The sequence below is a fragment of the Magnolia sinica genome, chromosome 8 (genome assembly GCF_029962835.1).
Source record: "Magnolia sinica isolate HGM2019 chromosome 8, MsV1, whole genome shotgun sequence".
Classification (NCBI taxonomy): domain Eukaryota; kingdom Viridiplantae; phylum Streptophyta; class Magnoliopsida; order Magnoliales; family Magnoliaceae; genus Magnolia; species Magnolia sinica.
Genome location: NC_080580.1, coordinates 6974452 through 6995342, shown reverse-complemented (window position 1 = coordinate 6995342; position 20891 = coordinate 6974452). Strand labels below are relative to the sequence as shown.

At 39.7% G+C, this 20891-nt stretch overlaps 1 protein-coding gene across 1 annotated transcript; it reads left to right on the top strand.

Moving 5' to 3' along the window:
- Positions 1–4326: 4326 nt before the first annotated feature.
- LOC131253848 (cucumisin-like) lies at positions 4327–15159 on the top strand. The gene is made up of 9 exons (XM_058254981.1): positions 4327–4415; positions 5863–5954; positions 6357–6600; positions 7825–8338; positions 9125–9228; positions 9974–10192; positions 12112–12223; positions 12429–12642; positions 13897–15159. The coding sequence occupies exons 1-9, from the start codon at positions 4342–4344 to the stop codon at positions 14421–14423; spliced, it is 2100 nt and encodes a 699-aa protein (XP_058110964.1). The 5' UTR covers positions 4327–4341; the 3' UTR covers positions 14424–15159.
- The last annotated feature ends 5732 nt before the right edge of the window (positions 15160–20891 follow it).

The window sequence follows — 20891 nt, the reverse complement described above, 5'->3', positions numbered from 1 at the left end:
CTAAGTGTCAGAGTAGATTTCTCATACTGGTGGGCTTTGCAAATAATCAAGTCCCAATGTCCCTCTTCGACTTTAGGGAGATATTATTTAGCAAAAAACCGAATCGCATGACAGGCTGATCTTGATTATGTCGGGTCCACTGTGATATTCATGTAAGATTCACTATGTCCATTAGATATGACCAGTGAGCCTGAGCACTGTACAAAAGGAAGCATTTGGGAGAGATCTCCACACTTGAATTTTATAGAGCCCACCATAATAAAAAAATATAAAATCCACTCCAATCATTGGATTCCACACAAAAATTTAAGACTATATCCGAAAAGGCAAACCCATCCATGATTCACCTGAGCCACATTAATAAAAGTTGTTTAGAAGGTGAGCATTGCTGTATTTACTCTTTTCCAGCCACGTAGTCTATCTGAGTCACAGGTGGGAGCTGATTTTTGGGCCCATGGGGTTCACACTTGGTGGCTGAGATGTATTTTACATAAACATCATGCTGGGGTCCACCTGAGCCACTTGGCACCATGGAGTAGGTGAGGAAGGCAGTGAAATGATAATTATAATGTTTAAGGAGGTAGTTCCATGAAGTTCTTTGGTTGGCCCCTGCCTCACCTAGTGCCTTTCCATACAGCCCATCTTAATGTCTGTATTATATATCTATGCCGACCATCCATTTTTCCATATCTTTTTAAAGCATGAGCCAAAAATTTAAAAAGATCCAAATCTTAGGTGGACCATATTATATGTAGGAAAGAAAGGCGATTGAACCCTTTACCATTAAAAACCTCATAATGTCTAGTTTGATACAAAACTTTCGTTGTTCATTAATGGGATCTATTTTCTATGGTATGGTCCACATAAGAGTTGTATCTACTTATTTTTTGACTTATATCCATAAATCATCTGTCAAAACAAATGGAACCGATAGATACAGAATAAATATACTAGGGAGGGCCCACGGCCGCTCGGCTTTGGGTTAAAATGCCGTCTGACTTGGAGTCGTCGACTCTTTTAACCAATGATTTGACTTTTGATTCTGACTTTTGACTTTTAACCAATGGTTTTGACTTTTAATTTTTACTGATGAACATAGGTTCACTTTGTAGGGGAGCCGATTAGGCGCGGGCTCTTGCCAAGGGGCATATTTTGATGTATGTATTTTACATCTACGCCATCCATTCCTTCTGTCAGATTATTTTAGATTATAAATCTAAAAATGAAACAGAGCCATATATCTCAGGTGGACCATACTGTAGGAAACAACAGAGGTGATTTAAAAGTATATCATTAAAAACTTCGGACAGTAATTATAATGTTTATTTATGGCTTTTAAGGCATGAGCCCAAAAATAAAGCAGACAGCATCTGATATTTGTGGCTTCTCTATCTACTTCTTTGTGACCTAATCATTAGTTTGGATGGCAATTAATAAGTATTACAGTGGGCTCAAGAACTTTTTAATGGCAGACATTCAATCACCAGAGTTTCTCTGTAGGTGTGATCCACTTGACATTTGGATTTGCCTCATTTTTGGGATCACTCAAATAATGATCCAAAATGAATGGATGGCATTGATGAAACAATATATCATTGTGGGTGCTCTGTTGGTATGCAATCCTCGTAATCTTTAACCTGACCGACCCAACATTGGAGTTGGCTTGGGCAGGATGTATCGGGTTTGGTCTTGGGCCTGGGCTATATAAATACCAACCCAATAAAACTTGGGTTAGGCTTGGGTTGAGGTCTCGGGTTGCCCCAACTTAACCCAAACCCGATCGATATATAAGTTACTTATAAATTATAATTGAGTGCCGATGGTCTGTATTGAAGGCACATAAAATTCCAATGCCATCGGGTTTCAATGGTCCACATCATTTCATATGACTCAAGCTAACAAGATATGCCAAATTTCTCTCTCCCAAATATATTGGGTGCTACACAACACAACTTTTAAATTAGTTGTCTTGTCTTTTAGCTTGTTGGTTTAGAAAAAAAGTAGTTCTTTACTATAAATAACTACATATATAATTAATAAAATCATAGGTACAAAAAATAAGATGTTTATTGAAAATATAACAGGCTATTTTAGTAACAAAAATATTAGCATGTATCAACCTGACCAACCTAACCGAGCCCGCTTGGGTTAGGCTTGACTTGAGAATTCCCAACCTGAGGTTGGGTTGGGTTGAGCACCAACCTGACCCAATCCGCCCAACTTTCCACCCTAATGGTATGTGATTGGGAATTGCTCACCCCTGTCCAAAACACTTATCTATAAGTGATCACCCATCACCCAATAAATGACACATGACAGGAGGCATTGGATCAAGACCATCCAAATTGTGGAGATATGTCCACAGAAGCTTCCAGGTTGGCAATCACATCAAAATCAGATACTTGAGTGATCAATTTATGAATGGTAGTGTTGGGCTAGGATGTTTCGCTTGTTGCCCAAGAGCTAATATGTGTCGTGACAGAAGTATTTGTTTGTGAAATATGTTGGAAACATGGAAAAAAAATTAAAGTAAAATTGTAAAAACATTTCTTTTGCTTCACCATACTGAATCACGTATAAATTACACTATCCCAAAGCATGATTCACCCCCTTATTAATTATTGAGATCTGCTGGAGATGATAAATTTTAGATGAGAATGATGTAGTTTATATAGGCACCAAGGGAGTGGACCATTGCTACGTGTCCATCAATAGTTCAAAATATTTAAAAAATGTTTCTAACTGTTGATTATTAATTTAGGCTATTTCAGATAATTTCAGATCGTTGGATCGTAAAATTTGTCCCTGTAAAGTCACGAGGGAGCAACCATGCCCATGTGTTCCAGTGCGTAACGTAACCTGAGTATCTCAACCTCCAAGACTCCAAGTAAGAATATTACACACACCTCTATATATAAACCTCTATACTTGTTCTCATTTTCGGCATGCCACAAAAGAAAAGCTGCACTTTTTCATTAAAAAATTTCAATATCGTTTTGACATCAAAACGAAAATTCTAAAATTTTGATTTTTTCCTAACCAAAATTTCAACAGTATTTCTGGGCTGCCCCACTGGTGGGTCCTTCCTGCATATGGCCATTAATTTGAAGTCCCACCAAATGGAGGATCCGATCCTTCAGTTCTTCTGTTGTATACGTTCCATCCCAACCTTCCATTCACAGGCCACCATCCATATGGTTGGGATCATCCATCTGGAATGCTATTCAATGAATTCCCATGGACCACTTGATGACCAGACCTTCTTGACTCACGGGTTAGCACATATTTTGAGAGACCCCTACGTGATGAACGGCCTGGATCTCACGCACGTGTGCCATGTGTTAAATATATAGGCCGGCGGCTTTGGAGAGTTACATTGTGGAAGCGGTGATAACGAAGAGGGAATTTGATAATCGAATGGCCTGCTGCTTTCACTATAAATCACAGACACATCCATATGGCTAATGAAACCAACAAATCGTAATTTGAATTTATTGCAATTATGGCCAAACAGTCCACTTCTCCTTCATGGCTCCTCATAAGTCTCTTCATGGCCACGCTCATCTTTTCCTGTGGTGCTGCGGAGTTGGATAGAAAGGCAAACCTCTATCCTGGTTTATGTTTGTCTACAGATCACCTATATTCGTGTCATACGTGCCAGTGTGTGGGACATCCAAGCCGTGCAAAACATGGTCCCCACCACAAAGATCACCCCACACAAATTGCGTACGCATCAGATGGGCCGTACGAGTATGTTGACTCAGACCTTGGCATGTTTCATTTAAACCGTCTGTTGTTTTCATGCAAGGTGGTCCATTGGATGAGTGGACCAGCCTGATGTTTTCACCAGGTGATCTTCGTGGTGGTTCTCACCTTTTGTACGGCTCAGATGAGCTACACACTTGACACATTTTCGTGTGAAACGAAGTCATGTGGTGAAGTAAGATACAACGGGCTGTATTTTTTTAAAGCATGGATCAAATATTTCAGTGATCCAACTCATTAATCTCATTGGCCCTAGCGTGGATGGACCATGCCACAAAAGTTCCTAGATCGAAATATCCTGGCCATCCAATCGTTGATCACTTAGCTATTGAATGTGGATGGTTGTCGTTGCCTATTTTCTTAACCATCCATTTCCAGGCCACCAAATGGAAGGTTTACGCCTGCCCCATCGGGCAGTTTTCTTACCCATGTCCATCCAGTGTGGGACCCATCATATCAACGGACTGGATTACCAAACCATGGTCCATCCACGAGGGGAAGTCTAGGAAAATGTAACGCTCAAGGTAGGGTGACGCAAACTACCTTCATTTGTACTTGCAGGTGTACATAGTGTATATGGGGGAGCGTTCACCGGATGATTTATCTGCAGAATCAGTCCACAATGGCATGCTCGAACAAGTCCTTGGCAGGTTATTTCAACGTCTCCTTCCTAATGCTTTCAACACAGTATCTAGCTATCACATGAATGATCCGGTACATAGCATGTACATCAGACATCCAGTGTATATAAACTATCTAGTACACAGTAGCCACTGTCTGATTATTTTCGGATGATGCTGGTGAGTGGGGCCCATGTCCTTTAAGGGATGTGGATGGCCCAATTTTTAACCAGGCCCGTCGATGGGCTGGGCTGGCATAACTTTTATGCTCATTGGCAGGGTCCTTACTCATCACTCGGTGCACAGTCAGGAGTTTTAACACAAGGTCATGGGTTCAAGTACCTATCATGGTAAAATCCCATTGTGGTGTGAGTGAGAGGTGTGTGGGGGTTTGAATGTGTGAGTAATAAAAAAAAGGCCTCATTTTAAATGGGCCAGATGCCAAATCACCACTAGCTCTAAAAGCTTGATTTGTTAGAAGATGGGAATGTATATGAAAGAACTTTAACATATAATATCTAATATTCCTAATATTATTCCTATCTCCATCTTGACAATATCGATAGTGCTAATAGCATTTTGTATCTCCATATTGGCAATAACGATAACACAATAATATATAGTATCACCGGTGTATAGATATCATTATTGTATCACCAATATTTTCGATTATGTAAATTTCATGTGTCACTTGTCTCGTTAGTACATTGGTGATATTTTAATAATATCACTAATGTAACATCATTGCATCAATATTACAAAAAAATATTTATTAAAAAAATCAATTTCAATTTTTTTAATGGCGGTATGGTTGTATGATTTTTTTATGTATATGTGTGGATGGATAGATTGTTGGATGAATGAATGGACGGATGTGTGTGTAACACATGCATGTATTTTTATATGTATGTATGTGCATGCATGGATGGATGGTTGAATGGATGGACCCACCATTTTTTACATGTTTTTTTTTTTAAGGTGTTTTTAAATAAACTATGCTTGCTTTTAGGCTACACTAAAGAGTAATTTTTTATTTGATTCCTAAATATATAAATACGTCTTTTCCGTCATTATTTAATTATTAAATATGCACATATGTATATTTTCCCAAATTAGGGTTACATTTAAAACCTTAGTAAAAAAAAAAACCTTATCATGTATGTATTTTTTTTATTATAATTATTTAATTCGTAAATATGCAAATATATGTATTTTAGCATCTTTTGAAGTTTTATTGAGAAGTTTCATTATCTCGATTTCTTTTCCCTTGGTTACCCTCAATCAATGATATGTTTGCGGGTATAGGCAATAACATAGGTGATATTGATACATGTAATGATACCGATACTAGGAATACTGTAATTACACATAAGCAAACCCCTACCTTAGGTAGGTGGTGTGGCCCACCTGTGTAATGAAGTTTTTCTTAATTCCTCTCCTAAACAAACACTAATTTCTATTTGTGTGGATGTAACAGTGCTGCATCAGAATCTCTAGTTTACAGCTACAAGAAGAGCTTCAATGGCTTCGCAGCAAAGCTCTCCCAGGATGAAATGCAGAAGATTGCTGGTAAATCATCCCCCATCCGTTCCCCTTCGATCATCTCTGTGCGAGAATGGATGTCCGATGATTGCATTTCATTAGTGTGTAATTCGAGAATAGACGTACACATTTCTCTTTTCACAAAAATATGCAATGCTGAATTGAGCTTCTGTTCTTCCCACAAAACTGTAAAGGTGGGGCCCACCTTCCGGCTATCCGAGTCGTTCATTTGGTGGGCCTCTTGGAGATTCACCAACAATCTCCCCCATAAGATAATCCTGACAATCTGATGCTTAGGATCATCTGATTAGGGGAGATATTAGGAGATAGCACATCCCGATCTTGTGGCCCACCAATCAATGGTGTGGAATCTTATGATATATCTTTTCTTTTAGGCATATATAATAATTGTAAATCTGGAATTATCAGGCATGGAAGGTGTAGTATCTGTGTTCCCTAGCAAAACCAAGCAGCTTCACACCACAAGATCATGGGATTTCATGGGCTTCTCGCAGAAAGTGAGTAGGTCAGCCTTTGAGAGTGATGTCATCGTCGGCATGATCGACACCGGCGTATGGCCGGAATCTGACAGCTTCAAGGACGATGGCTTCGGTCCACCGCCGAGCAAATGGAAGGGCATCTGCCAATCCCCTGCAAACTTCACTTGCAACAAGTAAATCGCTCAATTATTTAAGCATCTTTCAGTAATTTAAGCCGTTCATCTGGTAAGCCTCTGATCATGAGATGGGCCATACTCCAGAATCTCCTCTATGAGATTATCCATTGCCATCACAGGAAGAGATTTCTAAGTCTATCTCCCATCCACAGCATGGCCCACTATATGAACGCTTTGGATCATCAAAAGGTGGGCCCATATGTACACTTTGTTCGTCCCAACATGTTAATTTCTCATTCGAACATCCGTTGTTTGGTGCCCAATCATCCACCGTACATCGTTTGATTGGTACTCGCAATCAAGCTCATGGCCCGTGATTGATGGAATCACTTGGTGGACCATCGCCTGCATTCTAGGCCATGCAGAAAAACTATACCAACTGATACATCCTTACCATCCAATCAATAAATGATACTAAACACAGTGTCCATTATAAAATGGTTAGGATCATTTGATTAGTATGATAATTACATGATCCGAGCTAGAGCTGGTCACGGGACAACTCGTCTCGTCCGACTTGACCTGAATCGAATGGGTGAGTCGGTCTGAACCTAGTAGGCTTCGCCCAATCCAAACTCAAATCGAGTCGAGTTCGAGTTACCTAGTAACTCAACCCGAAACTCGATCCGGTTAGACTCCAGTCGATTTGAAACCGATTCGACTTGGATTTGGGTATATATATTATAAAAAATTCTAATTTTTAAGTATCTCTAACCCTATACACTGCACCCGACCCCGATCCCAAACTCTCTCCCTCCCGCATCCTCTTCCTCTTTCAAGCCCAGCAACCACCCACCACCATCGCCACCCTCCTCTCTCACACTCTCCTCTCCACTCCTTTCCTCCCTCATCTCTCGATCCGAATTGGTGCCAACTCGAACCGACTCGGTAATTTTGACCGGGTCGGACTTAGTCCGGATTAGTCCAGGCTAGACCCAGACTTGGATCTGTTCAGGCATGCTGGACTCAGTACCGAGTCAAGTCGAGTTCGGGTTAGGCCTATTTTAAAACTGGATCAAGTTGGTTAAGCCCTAACTCGGTTCGACTAGACTCGATGCCCAGCTCTAATCCTAGTGGCCGTTATTAGATGGTTTGGAACGAACATAAATATCTCCATGCATAGTTCTTCTCCAAAGTAGCCCATCAGCAAAATCTCATATGCTCATGATCATTTTAAAATATAAAAAATACCCTTATCATATTGGGCTTTTAAAAATGCAGCAAGCTCATCGGAGCCCGATTCTACCATACTGACGGGAAGTTGCCTGAAGGAGAGATCAACTCTCCACGAGATTCGGAGGGGCATGGGACCCACACTGCATCAACCGCTACCGGTCGCCTAGTTAGTGGTGCAAGTCTACTTGGGTTGGGCGAGGGGACAGCTCGAGGTGCAGTGCCATCGGCCCGGATTGCAGCTTACAAGGTCTGTTGGTCCGACGGCTGTGCTGACGCCGACATCCTGGCAGCCTTCGATGATGCAATTGCTGATGGTGTCGATATCATATCTATTTCTGTGGGTGGTTTTGGACCTGTGGATTATTTTCAGGACTCCATTGCGATTGGGGCGTTCCATGCCATGGAGAGAGGGATCCTTACGTCGAATTCAGCTGGTAATTCAGGTCCCGGACCATCAACGGTCTCGAATTATTCGCCATGGACACTAACAGTTGCAGCTAGTAGCATTGACAGACAGTTTCTGACCAGATTAGTATTGGGTAATAATAAGACTTATGAGGTGAGTGACTGCTCTCATTCCCATGTTTGAGTGAGGTCTTGGGCTAATCAGGTTCGGACGGGTCTAAGTACATTTGGGTCTGATATTCTTGTTCTTGATGACCCAAATCCCACTTTGATTGGGTTGGGGTCCATTGATCAATCGGATCTTTGGATCTATGTTTGGAGTTTGATTAAGGTCTAAGAGCATTAACATGGACCACATGGTACGTAAGGAGGCTGGTTCCAGGTGTATGGCTCACCAAATATCGTTGGATTGCTAGAAATATATAATAATAATAATAATAATAATAATAATACTGTTAAAAGTAAGTAAATCTAGACTGGGCTTGGCCAACTCGGCTAGAGACCTGATTTCTAATCAAGTTTCCAAAAAGAAGAGACCCAAACCCCAAAATGGGTCCAAAATATCAGACCCTGGCTTGTTAAATCAGGTCAAGTCCATCATAGACACATAGATCTATTTATTCATTAACAGCCCTAATCTTAAAATGCACAATGAAAAAGCATAATGTGCGTCTCTTATGCATAGTGTCACCGAGAAAAGGAAAAAAGTATATTCACTTAAGGGAATTTTTATTTTTTAATCAAAGGGCCTCACATCTAATAAGCGCATATAAAGATTTTTCATTGGCTACATCAAGTTTATAGAAATTTCCTATTGCGGAGGTAGCCGGCGATATCCACGTTTCAATGGCCTTCTCATAAATTTTGAAAATGATAGTCAAAGTCTTAAGTTTTTCCTATATGTTTGAGTGTCTGACTAAAAGTTTAATTTCCATGTCAGGGACCATCTATCAATACTTTCAATCTTGGTGACCAGTTGTATCCTTTGGTATATGCCGGAAATGTCCCAAACACTTCCGCGGGCTATGATGGCTCTGAATCAAGGTAAAAATGCTCTCATAGATGTCCGAAAAAAAACACTCATTTGGCAGATCCCACCAACGTCGACTGTCGTCATGATTTCAAAAGGAGGCTGATCAGATAGTTGTAATTATTGCTTGATCCCAAAAAGGCCTAGAAATAGTTAGTTGATATTGTTTCTCGACACCAAGAAATTAGAACTGTTTGATCAGCTTGATTTTTGGGCATGACCATTTTACTGTGGTCCAATCTTGTACAAATCTAACACTTATCACATCACCCATATACAATAACATATGTTTTCATGTCACTATCAACTTGTTTAGAATCCAAAATCAGGCATGGAAAGCCCACCCATGGAATTTCATGAAATGCAAAAGTATAGTGTTGAATAGTAATTCCATTGTTTGGTTTGGAGTATAGCTTTTCTTGAAAATATTAAAATAACCAGAGCTCTCTCATAATAGTGAAAATCTACATTTAACAATTTTTGAAATGGTTTACTAACGTTTTTGAAAAAATCTAGAAAAATGAGTTTTTGATCTTCTCTCTCTCTCTCTCTTTTTTTTTTTGGACTTCTTATATTTTATGATTTCTCGAGTAGAGAATACTCTTTTCTACTTTTGTTGTTATACCAATCACATGATTAAAAAAAAAAAAATCTATTGTTAAGGGTCTTTTGGAAGCTTGTATTATTATTATTATGACACTGCAAACATAATAAAGTAGGTTTGTATTGAAAATTTTGGTGGCCATCAACGAAATCTAGGTTTTGTGGTGCCGGCACGCTGGACGGTGGATTGGTGAAAGGGAAGATCGTTCTATGTGATGGATTGCACGCGGGAGTGGGGCCGCTGCTTGCCGATGCCATGGGTGCCATAATGCAAGATGATTTAAACTCTGATGATGCCTTTGTTTTTCCATTGCCGCTGACAGTTCTATCGGTGAAATCGGGTTCAGAAGTTTTCCAATACATAAACACAACAAGGTAAGGAATAGAGACTAATAGCCCCACATTAATCTGAATTCACAGGTAATTTAGATTAAGTCCATTCAATTTATTCCGAGTGTGTGGTTGGGTTTGCATGATCAGATGATCTGAACCATCCATCTGGTTGTATTGACAGTGGATTGAGGATGATACAAAAATTATACTGATTCATGACTCATGTAGTCCACATGATGGTTTTCTAAACCAATGGTTAGTACAAAATAGGCATATTCAATTGGAAAATTTTCTAAATCAAGGTACTCAGTTGGCTAGGTTTTTGCACTGTGGACCATACACCACCAGATGGACTGTTCAAATAATCAGACCATGGGGCTGTGCGGGTCCCATCAAGGGACACATGATGGATGGGTGCAAATCTCGGCTCATTCTAAGATGGTAGACCGGAATCTTAACGTGGGTTTTAAATTCGTCTCCTAAAAATTCAAATTTATGATTACAAGTATGTTATATGATTCCTTTAGGTTGATTTGGATTGTGAATTACATTTAGAAGTGCAATCATTATAATTTTATGGTACGATTGTTTAGGTATGTAATTCAGTAGTCAAATGCAAATATGCATTCATAGGCAAGTATTGTAACTCAAAATCATTACAATTTTACATTGCATAATATTGAAAATCTCTGATCAAAACATATACATCATCAACTGGGTCCTTATTCTTGCTTGGGTGGTAGAGTACTCTCGGGAGTTTCAACACCCTGGCAAGGGTTCGAGTACCCATAGGTGGTGAAATTCCACTAGGGCGTGAGTGTGTGGGGGTGTGTGTGCATGGGTAAAAAAATAAATAAATAAAAATAAAATATACATCATCTCCTAGGAGAGAGGGTTTAAATAGAGGTAAATAGTATTTAAGCTGCGTTTGGATAAGAATAAATGTATGAAAATGAAATAAAATTGGAGTAAATAAGCCTACAAATGAAATCTTCTCTCAAAGGGAATTTGAAAGTAAATGGGGGTGAAATGTCTTTCTGACCTCCCTTGAAGAGTTGCACAACTAAACGAAGGTGCTGCTATGCACATGTTTAACATACACGTCACATGCTGATGATACTCTAAAGCGCAATTTAATTATTGACAACATTACCAAAATTACTTCAATAGAATGATCCAAACCGTTCAAAGGTTGGCCATCCAAATGGATGATTAAAATACATTGGCAAGTTGCTTGTTTTGTAATTCTTGTGTTTGTGGCCCATCCAAGATTCGGAATTTTCTCATTTTTAGCTAAAGTATATATTTCAATGGGTTATTACAATAATTTTATTAAATATCACACACACACACACACACACACACACACACACACACACACTTATTTGAGATGTTAAAAGTAATTTGGAATCCTAAATATATTGAAAAATTCCAATGCATTCCAATTCCTCCCATTTATTCTCAAGCAGAATATTTAGATTTTAAATACGTTTCATTTACTCCCATCTGGACACAATTCGCTAAGTCATTTACTTCAAATTCAATTGCCTCCAATTCCATCTCCCATTTACTTTCATTTACAACCTCTCAAATGAGTCCTCTTACTTGTTTTTTTTTTAAATTTAATTTATGATTTGACATTTAAGTAATATAAAAGTGTAGTCATTATGATTTTATCACGGTAAACTAAATAGCAAAATTGTCGGTCAAACTATCTATTTTTAGGAGATGGGTACTCTATTTTGTAACCATTATACTTTTACAATGCATTATTGATGTAACTCGCAATCTAAATAGCTTGGCAATTTGTCTGGGCTGCTAGCGATTTAGTGTTGGTCGTGGCTGCACCAGTCATTCCCGCTTGATAAATAAATAAGTTTGGCTCGAGCTTGATTTAGGGATAAATCGGGCTGTTGAAATCATATTAATATTTATTTTATTAACGTTCTTGCTATCAACAGGAATTCAACTGCAAACATACTTAAGAGTACTGCTGTTAAAAATCAAATCGCTCCTGTTGTAGTTTCCTTCTCTTCGCGAGGGCCAAATCCTATAACGAGTGACATTCTCAAGGTAGTTAATTCCATTATCCCTTTTTCTCCCATTTTCTTATTAGGCAGTTAATGGGCTACAATGGGCTTATTAGCCTGTGACTAATCCAAATCCCATAAGTAAATGGGATGGATTGGGCCTGACCTTGGACTGGCTGAAGCCCAACCCATTAAAAGCCCCATTCCTTAGCTGATCATGATTAAAATCTCTTAATTATGTGGTGCAGCCTGATTTAACAGCCCCAGGAGTTGAAATATTAGCGGCATGGTCGCCAATTGCTTCAATGTCAGTATATGGTGGTGACCCAAGAAGTGTATCATACAACATAATCTCAGGGACATCCATGTCGTGTCCCCATGCAACCGGGGCCGCTGCTTACATCAAATCATTTCATCCAACATGGTCTCCTGCAGCTATTAAGTCCGCCCTAATGACGACAGGTAATACAAAAGTACCTATTTTGTGAGATTTAGGAACCTAAACCCGACCAGCCAACCCTAACTTTAAGTCAGGTTGGGTTGAACTTGCGCTGAAAATCAACGACCTGATTCTGTACATGGATAAGGGTAAGGCCTCAGGCAACTAGACCCAACCTAAACTTAAAACACACACACATATATATATATGGGAAATGATAATAAGAGGTTGACCTCATACAAACTTCCCATGAGGTCGAGTTGTGGAGGCCCCACCATGATGTGTGTTAAAAATCAACACCATCAGTTAGATGCACCATTGACATGGGCTTAAAAATCAAGTCAATCCATGACTTGGGTGGGGCACACAACATACAACAGTTGAGCGGGTTACCCTCCCATTAAAACATTCATAATCATTTATTGGGCCCACCGAGATGTGGTTCACAAATCCAGCCCATCCATTGTGTGTGTCCCACTTGGATGAGGGGTCAAACCAAGTTTCAGCTGCATCCAAAACTCAAGTGGGCCCCATCAAGTATTTTTATATGTTTTAGGTGTGTCTTCACATGTTTTTAGATGGTATGGCCCACCTGAGTTCTGGATACGGATTATTTTTATTTTTGGGATATCCCATAACCTAAAGGGGGCCCATCAAAAGCACGGTGTTGATGTTCAGCACACATCACGGTGGTGTCCACACAACTCAACCTCATAGGAAATATATATATATGTGTGTGTGTGTGTGTGTGTGTGTGTGTGTGTGTGTAGTAACATATATGATATAAAATGTAAAATCATGAATTGTGAGGAAGTTAAGGTTCATGACTAGGCCTTTGTAGCGTCGGGTACCCTGAAAATCACACAGGCAGAACATTTGAGATTACCTGTGGATGGTTAAGAAAAATAAGGTTTGGGCTAGACATTTTAAGCCTGTTAGAAAATGGGTCTAGTCCGATTTGGGTCAGGTGAGGTCAGGTCATGTTTAGAACGTGGTTTGCTAAGCAACCTGACCAAGTTCGCTTATTTGACGTACATCTGACCCAGACCCGATTTGAAACCAAGGCCGAAAGACTCAATGGGACTGATTGAATCCAGATCTGGGTCCCAAAAAGACAAGACCCATATCCGGCCAAACCCAACCTGGACCCGGATCCAGGAACTCTAATTAATACCTAACCGATGACAATCGACAAACCCTTCTCCGATTAACTAATGTTCAAGTAATATGTGACTAACCAACATCCATTCATATGGTCATTAATTCTCTTTTTGCAGCCTACCCCATGACCGCTGCCACGAACACAGATGCGGAATTCGCATATGGTGCCGGTCACATAAACCCAGTTCTAGCTATAAATCCTGGCTTGGTCTACGATGCCGGTGCGCGTGATTACATTGAAATGCTATGTAAGCAAGGTTACACTACAAATATGCTAAGGCTCGTGACTGGCGACAATAGCACTTGTACTAACACTGCAAATGGGACTGTTTGGGACCTTAACTATCCATCCATCGCTCTCACTGTTCCGTTGGGGATATCCTTCGTGGGTTCCTTCAATAGGACCGTTACAAATGTAGGGTCGGAAAATTCGGTCTACAATGGGAACGTGTGGGGCCCACCAGGAGTGACCCTAAGTGTCACGCCCAGTGTCTTAACATTCAAGAGCATTGGGGAGTCGCAATCTTTTGTGGTGAAGGTTGAAGGGAAGATATCTAAAAGCATGGTGTCGGGTTCTTTGGTGTGGAATGATGGTGTGCGTCGAGTGAGAAGTCCTATCGTTGTTTATTCATCTGATGCGTAGAATTCGTGGGGTGAAGCATGAATAAGGTAGACTTTTTTTTATTTTTATTGTTGGCTGTGATATGTCAGCTTAGAAGCATGGATTGTGTAATGTGTTTTGTTCTTCTTCCTTTTTTTTTTTTCATTATTTTTCAAGAGAAATATGGAATTTTTGTTTAATTATAATCTTGAGATTGTTACTTCAACGCCGTGTGGAACATCTGGGTCATGCATGATCTGCCTGATGAGTGGACCATCCTGTCATCTACACGTTGGATGTCCCACACGTGTGATGCTGGAGTGCACTGCATCGTGTTCAGTTTTACAGTCCCTCGGTGTACATTGATACACCATCCTCTAACGTCTCGAGCTTTTAGAGTTGTTGTTTGACATGGTATCACAACGGAAGGTCCTGTTTTCGAATATTGAGAGCATCAAATATGCTTCCATGCTATATTGTTAAAGTCCCTTAATATCTAAAGGCTCAAACTTTTAGAGCAAGTGGTTATTGTTTGATATTTAAGTGTTTGTGCATGGTCTTATCAAACCTTGCTGTACAATAAACATTACTGTCTCGTCATGTCAAGAAATCAGGGCATGTGGGCCACTAGATCAGCAGTTCTGCTCACCGTAGATAATTGTTGCGTGTATAGTGGAGATGGTTGGAATAGGGAATTAGTCATATCTAACGCTAGCCTTTCTAGGTAACCCTTTCGATCATATTGAAAAACTCTTGTGGGTTAATTGCCTTGGACTAGATGATCATGATGATTCTATATTGATATTTCACGGAATTAATTAATATGTTTTCAGATAAGTAGAGTTGCACACTAATCAAATTCGCTCGGTAAACTCACTCGTTTCAACTCAAAAAAGCTCGACTCAGCTCGGCTCACAACCAGTTTGATCCGAGTAGACCTTTGTTTTTAGCTTGAAAATTTTTCGAGTCTACTCCAAGCTAGACTGAGCTCGACTTGACTAGATAAGATACTTGCACGTTATCTGAAACCAAGTAGAACTAGAACTAGACTAAGATGTGATCTAAACCAAATAGAATTTAAGAAATAATTGTGGAATAATTATCTAAAACTTTAAGGAATTCAGAGGAAGGAAACTAGGGATTCAGAGGATCCACTTGTAGAGATCAGAGAGATCATATGCCCGCTTCAAGAATTATGAAAATTGAACTAAACTTACCTGATTTAGTTTTCAAGAGATGAAAGGTATATGAATTAGAATGGATTCCATCACCAAACCATACCCAGGAGATAAAGCAAACAACAGAATTACACTAATTACCAACCAATCAACAATGCATGAAGGTTAGGAATCAGGGCGTTACATCCTACCATGCCCATGGAACAATGATGAACAACAAGGCTTCATAACTTCATAAACATAAAAGGGGAAGAAATATTCAAAGCCATTGCAAACCCATTGTAATTTCAATCACACCATTAAAGACTAAGAAAAATATTCATTTAATAATTAAACCACAATCAAGTTTAATTCACAATGAAATAATTAAATAAAGTCTCCCATCTCAATACAAGCTTCACCTCTTAGCCCTAGCTAAGAGGTTCAGCCTAGCATGATTGGGCTGGATCCAAAACAAATACAATAGAAAGAAAAGAATAGAAAAAAGAAAAAAAAATTACTTTCCTAGCTCCCTGTCTAACATCCCACGTTGAAGCCTTCCAAAACGAGCCCTCCTGCTGCCTCCATCTGCCCGTCCAAAGCTCCACGGCTGCCCTCCTTAGTTCCGTCCCAACCAAGCTTTATATAAAAAAAACTCCTCCGCTATCTCCCCCTTGCTCCGCACGTCCTTTGTAACAGAGTCGGACACGAGTATCTATTTTACACAGCAACAACGCAAAACAGTTACGTTTGAACTGAAACCGAGATGAATGGTCATCCATTCCGCGAATTCCAACTGCATAAGAAGGGTAAAAACCCTCCTATCCACCTTTTGGACGGTCTGGATAATCAAGCTGATCTTGTATTTGATCACATAATGGCCCACAGCGGCCGGTTTTCTCTGCGTGCGGAGGCTGTGAAACGGTCTTGCGTTGGTATGATGGTGGGCCAATTTCTTGGTGTTTCTTGCGAGATCGGGTCCGTTCATTGGATTGTACACGGAAAATCGGTCGAACATGACCATTTTTCATCCGTTTTTATGTGGCCCTCCTTAGCTTTTTAGACCGCCGTTCGAACTGCGTTTGGACGATGAAAAACTGATCATGCAGCTCTCTTCAAATTCACTCTCCTAGGTCTTCATTAGCTGAGTCGTTGGAGTCTACTGAGCGGTCCAGATCATTGATCTAATCATCATAGGTGGGTCACCACCTCCCGGAACTTCCGAAAATCTTGGACGTGCGTAACTTCACGCACGGAAGCTGCGCTGATGCTTGGTGGGGCCCACTTCGTTCGGTGTTTTGAGAAATCCACGCCATCCATAATATTCTTCACGAAATTTCGGTTGGGAAGGGACGGTTTTGGATCAGATTCGGCGTGACCCACGGAAGAAATCAGCTGCAATAGTTGTAGGGCAGTCCATTTGTGACCATTGAAACCAACACGTGTGCGTGCATGAGTGCATAAAGTCAACATGGGTTTGGCTAAATCGAGCCCCTCTGCATGATGGACGGCTCGGATTGAGCATTTGGACCATGATGATGGCCCACTGAGATCATCTGCAGTCTCTGTTTCATGACAGAAACAGAGTTCTGTTTTTGAAGAGAGACGTCCCTGTGTTGCCATGCACTCTTAGTGCAAAAAGTGTACTATGTACACTGTATGATGATTATGAGAAATCCACACCATCCATCTTGTTCCCCATTTCATTTGAGCCGTGGGGGCCGAAGTTAAAGCGTATCTGGACAGCGGGTGGGCCCCAAATCAGGGTTTTATGGACTGATCTGTTAGTTCAGCCACTTTCACGAGGATCCAATGGCTGAAATTTGACGTGTACGGTTAGTTTTTGGTCCTCGAGCCATGTATAAAGTTTCGAGCCAAACAGATGATGGAAACCCAGTGATCTTGCATTCTGGCTGACTTTCAGGCCGCTTGAGCTTCAGTTTCTCAATTTTCGCGGATCCCTGGCATGTAATTCCGTCTATATTGATATTTTACGGAATTAATTAATATGTTTTTAGATAAGTAGAGTTGTACACGAATCAAATTCGCTCGGTAAACTCGTTCGATTTGACTTGAAAAAGCTTCACTTGGCTCGGCTCGCAACTAGTTTGATCCAAGTTAACCTTTGTTTTTAGCTTGAAAATTTTTTGAGTCCAGCCGACTTGACTCGGTTTGAATCAATTTGACTTGAATTGGGTTCACTAAATATAAATATTTATATATTTAAATAAATTATATATTATATACATTAAAAATACTAAAACCTAGACTTGAACTCAAACTCGGCTCGAAAGGTCGAGTTGGCCCAAGCTGCTAACTAAATTGAGCTGAGTTGGCCAATCAAGCACAAGGATCGAGCCAAGCCAAGTTCAAGCTGCAGTAACCTACTGGCCAAGTTGAGCTGAACTGCGCCAAGCATGACTTAATTCAGCTTGTGTACAACTCTGCAAGTAAGGGTCGCATCATGATTGATAAACTTTGACTTTTCTTATGGGGTTAGCTAGGAATTTATTAGGTTTACCTAGGGACTATTATATGACTAGATCTGTTAGAATGTGGACTCATAAAGTGATCTTTTTGTCCAACCCAACACTTATTTTTTAATATACTTATCTAAGGATATTTTATCATTAAAATTTTGTTTTAATTGTTAAAATTACTTTAAATATAGTTGATGATAATCTAATAATCTAAATAAAATGGTGTACTATTTTATCACCATGTGATATAAATATTTAGTAGATGGCATTGGTAAAAGGAAAATTAGATTATGTAATGTGATCTCTCTCTCTCAAACAAATGAATATGGAATTTTTTGTCTATCTTAGATATTTACACTTCAACACATGTGTGGAACATCTCGGTTGTGCTTGACCTGCCTGATGAGTGTACCATCCTGTCATCTACACCTTTGCAACCCAACAAAGAGTATAAAACTTTCATTCATTGGCTTGGTAAACAAAGACCTAAGTTTACAACAATCAAATGAAGGGGTTTAGATCACTTAAAACAGACAAGTATAGGAATGACTTTAATCTCGATTGTGAATAGGTGCACTCATATCAAAGTTTTGTGTGACTGAAAACAATGCCTATCACACGAACAATTTGAATCACTAACGATTTTTTGTACATGAGGCACCCAAAAATTAATTTGTTGAGCACAAGACTAACTCTATAGATGGTTTGGATTACATTAATGAAGCAATCAAATGAATGATTTGGATTGAAAACAAGTCCAATCATTTGAACAGTTTACAGCAATTAATTAGGGCACTGCATTGTTATAAACTGTTTTTTGTACATGTGGAGTTGGAGGGCACTGCATTGTTCTTGAGTGTTTGTGGGCTTATCAGACCTTACTGTACGATAAATATAAGTGTTTGTGATTATTGCTCCAGGTAGAGTGAGTTCTGGGCTCTTGGCCTAACATAGGGTGGCCCACCTAGTGGCCATAGGGATTTTACAAGAACATCATGGTGGGGCCCACCTGAGCCACCACCCATTCACTATTGGGCGTGGCTACCGTGGATCCCCAGAGGACGTGGGTAGGATTCCTGACCGTGGGACCCACCATGATGTGTGTGCCTTATATTCACGCGGTCCATCTATTTTTGAAAATTCATTTTAAGTCTTGATTTAGAAAATGAATCAGATCCAAATCTTAAGTTGATTACAATACAGGAAATAATGATAAGTAGGCGCCATTGAAAACTTCTTGTGAGCCACAAAAGTTTTGGATCAAGCTTATATTTGTGTGGTCTCTTCATATAGGTCTATGTGACCTTATCAACGAGTTGGATGGCAAATAAATAATCTAATGGCCCTTATGAAGTTTTTAATGATAAGGATTTATTCACAATTGTTTCCTTTAGTATATATGGTCCACTTAAGATTTGGATTTGCTTATTTTTTGGATCGTATCTTAAAATGACTTACCAAAATGGATGGGCGTATATCTGTAAGTCACATACATCACAGTGCCCCACAGCTACGGATGCACCAAAACTGCCTTTTTCTCCAAAGGCAGCCAAATGCTGGAAAGATAGTTACATGGATGAGTGAGGTAGCTTTTTGAAAAGCTTTTTAAACAAGATACGAGAATATAAAATTCATATTGATTTGTTATTATAATTTATTTACTTTTAATTCCTAAGTTAGATAGTCCAGCCAATTTCTCCCTTACATAATCAAAGCCAGATCATAAAAATGGATACGTTTCCTACGACCGTCCTAACATACGTCTTGCTATTATTATTTCTTAGAGGAGAAATGTTACGGTGCTTCATCAGCCTTACAAGTTATAGTCCTCTTACTTACATATGGACATATGCACAGCCCTAACCGTAGATCAAAACTGTCCAATAGATTTATCCACTACTCATGTTCTATATTGCTAAAATCGTAAGGTTCGGATTATCATATCCATCTGGAAGTTGGTGTTTTTTTGATAGCCGTCTGTCTTCCAGGAAACGAATTGAATGGTTATGATTGTTTCATAAAAGAAATTACAGTGCATGATAAGCAATCCATGATTGGGCCCCATCAGTTGGGCCGTTCAAACTGTTGATTGAAACTATTCTCCACGAACAACAATGAGCGTTCATTTTGTAGGTATTAATCTGACGGATAGAATAGCCTGGCCGTTGGGATTTTTAATTGGTACCCAAATGAAGTGTGGCATGGACCTAATGAACGGCCCAGATCGATTGAGGAACTAGATCATTACTCTCGTTGAAGATAGAAAGTCTAAAAGTGGAAGTGCATGGAGCGAGAAGAGAATGAAATCCCTACACGCATGGAAGGTATTGAATTCGTATTTACTATTTTTGATAGGGACATAAGTATAAATACAGGATTTCCAATCCTACAAATTACCATTGCATTCCTAAATCTTGCATTGGTGAATGTTCTAAAGGCAATGGCGAAATTGCATTTTTCTTCAATCCTCGGTATTCTCTTCGTTCTCTCGATCGCCGTTGATGCTCTTGATGCTGATAGAAAGGCAAGTACACTCGGTCATTAGCCAATCATACGTGAAATTTACACGAGTGGGAGATCCGAGCCATGAAAGAGGTGTGACTCACGATAAAGATCAGTCCTATCCACTCGTTCGTGGGACACATCTGTCTGTTGATTTGGACGGTTGTCGTTCCATTAATTTCAAGGTTGTAGCCCTGACGATGATATCAGCGCCTGATTTTTTTACCAGATGATGTTCATGGTGGGTCCCACCCTTTATACGACTTGGATCTCTAACACTTGCGATGCCATGTCAGTAATCTTCTGGTTGTATGTGAGCTTGTGATGCGCACGTACGTAAAGTCCTTGTATGTGTGCTTAATACGAAGAAT

Bases quoted from the DNA above. Each gene is read 5' to 3' on its own strand.
- LOC131253848 (XM_058254981.1), top strand. From the start codon at position 4,342: ATGGGGGAGCGTTCACCGGATGATTTATCTGCAGAATCAGTCCACAAT. The intron at 8,339-9,124 runs GTGAGTGACTGC...TTTCCATGTCAG, and splicing joins GTAATAATAAGACTTATGAG to GGACCATCTATCAATACTTT. The intron at 12,643-13,896 runs GTAATACAAAAG...CTCTTTTTGCAG, and splicing joins GTCCGCCCTAATGACGACAG to CCTACCCCATGACCGCTGCC.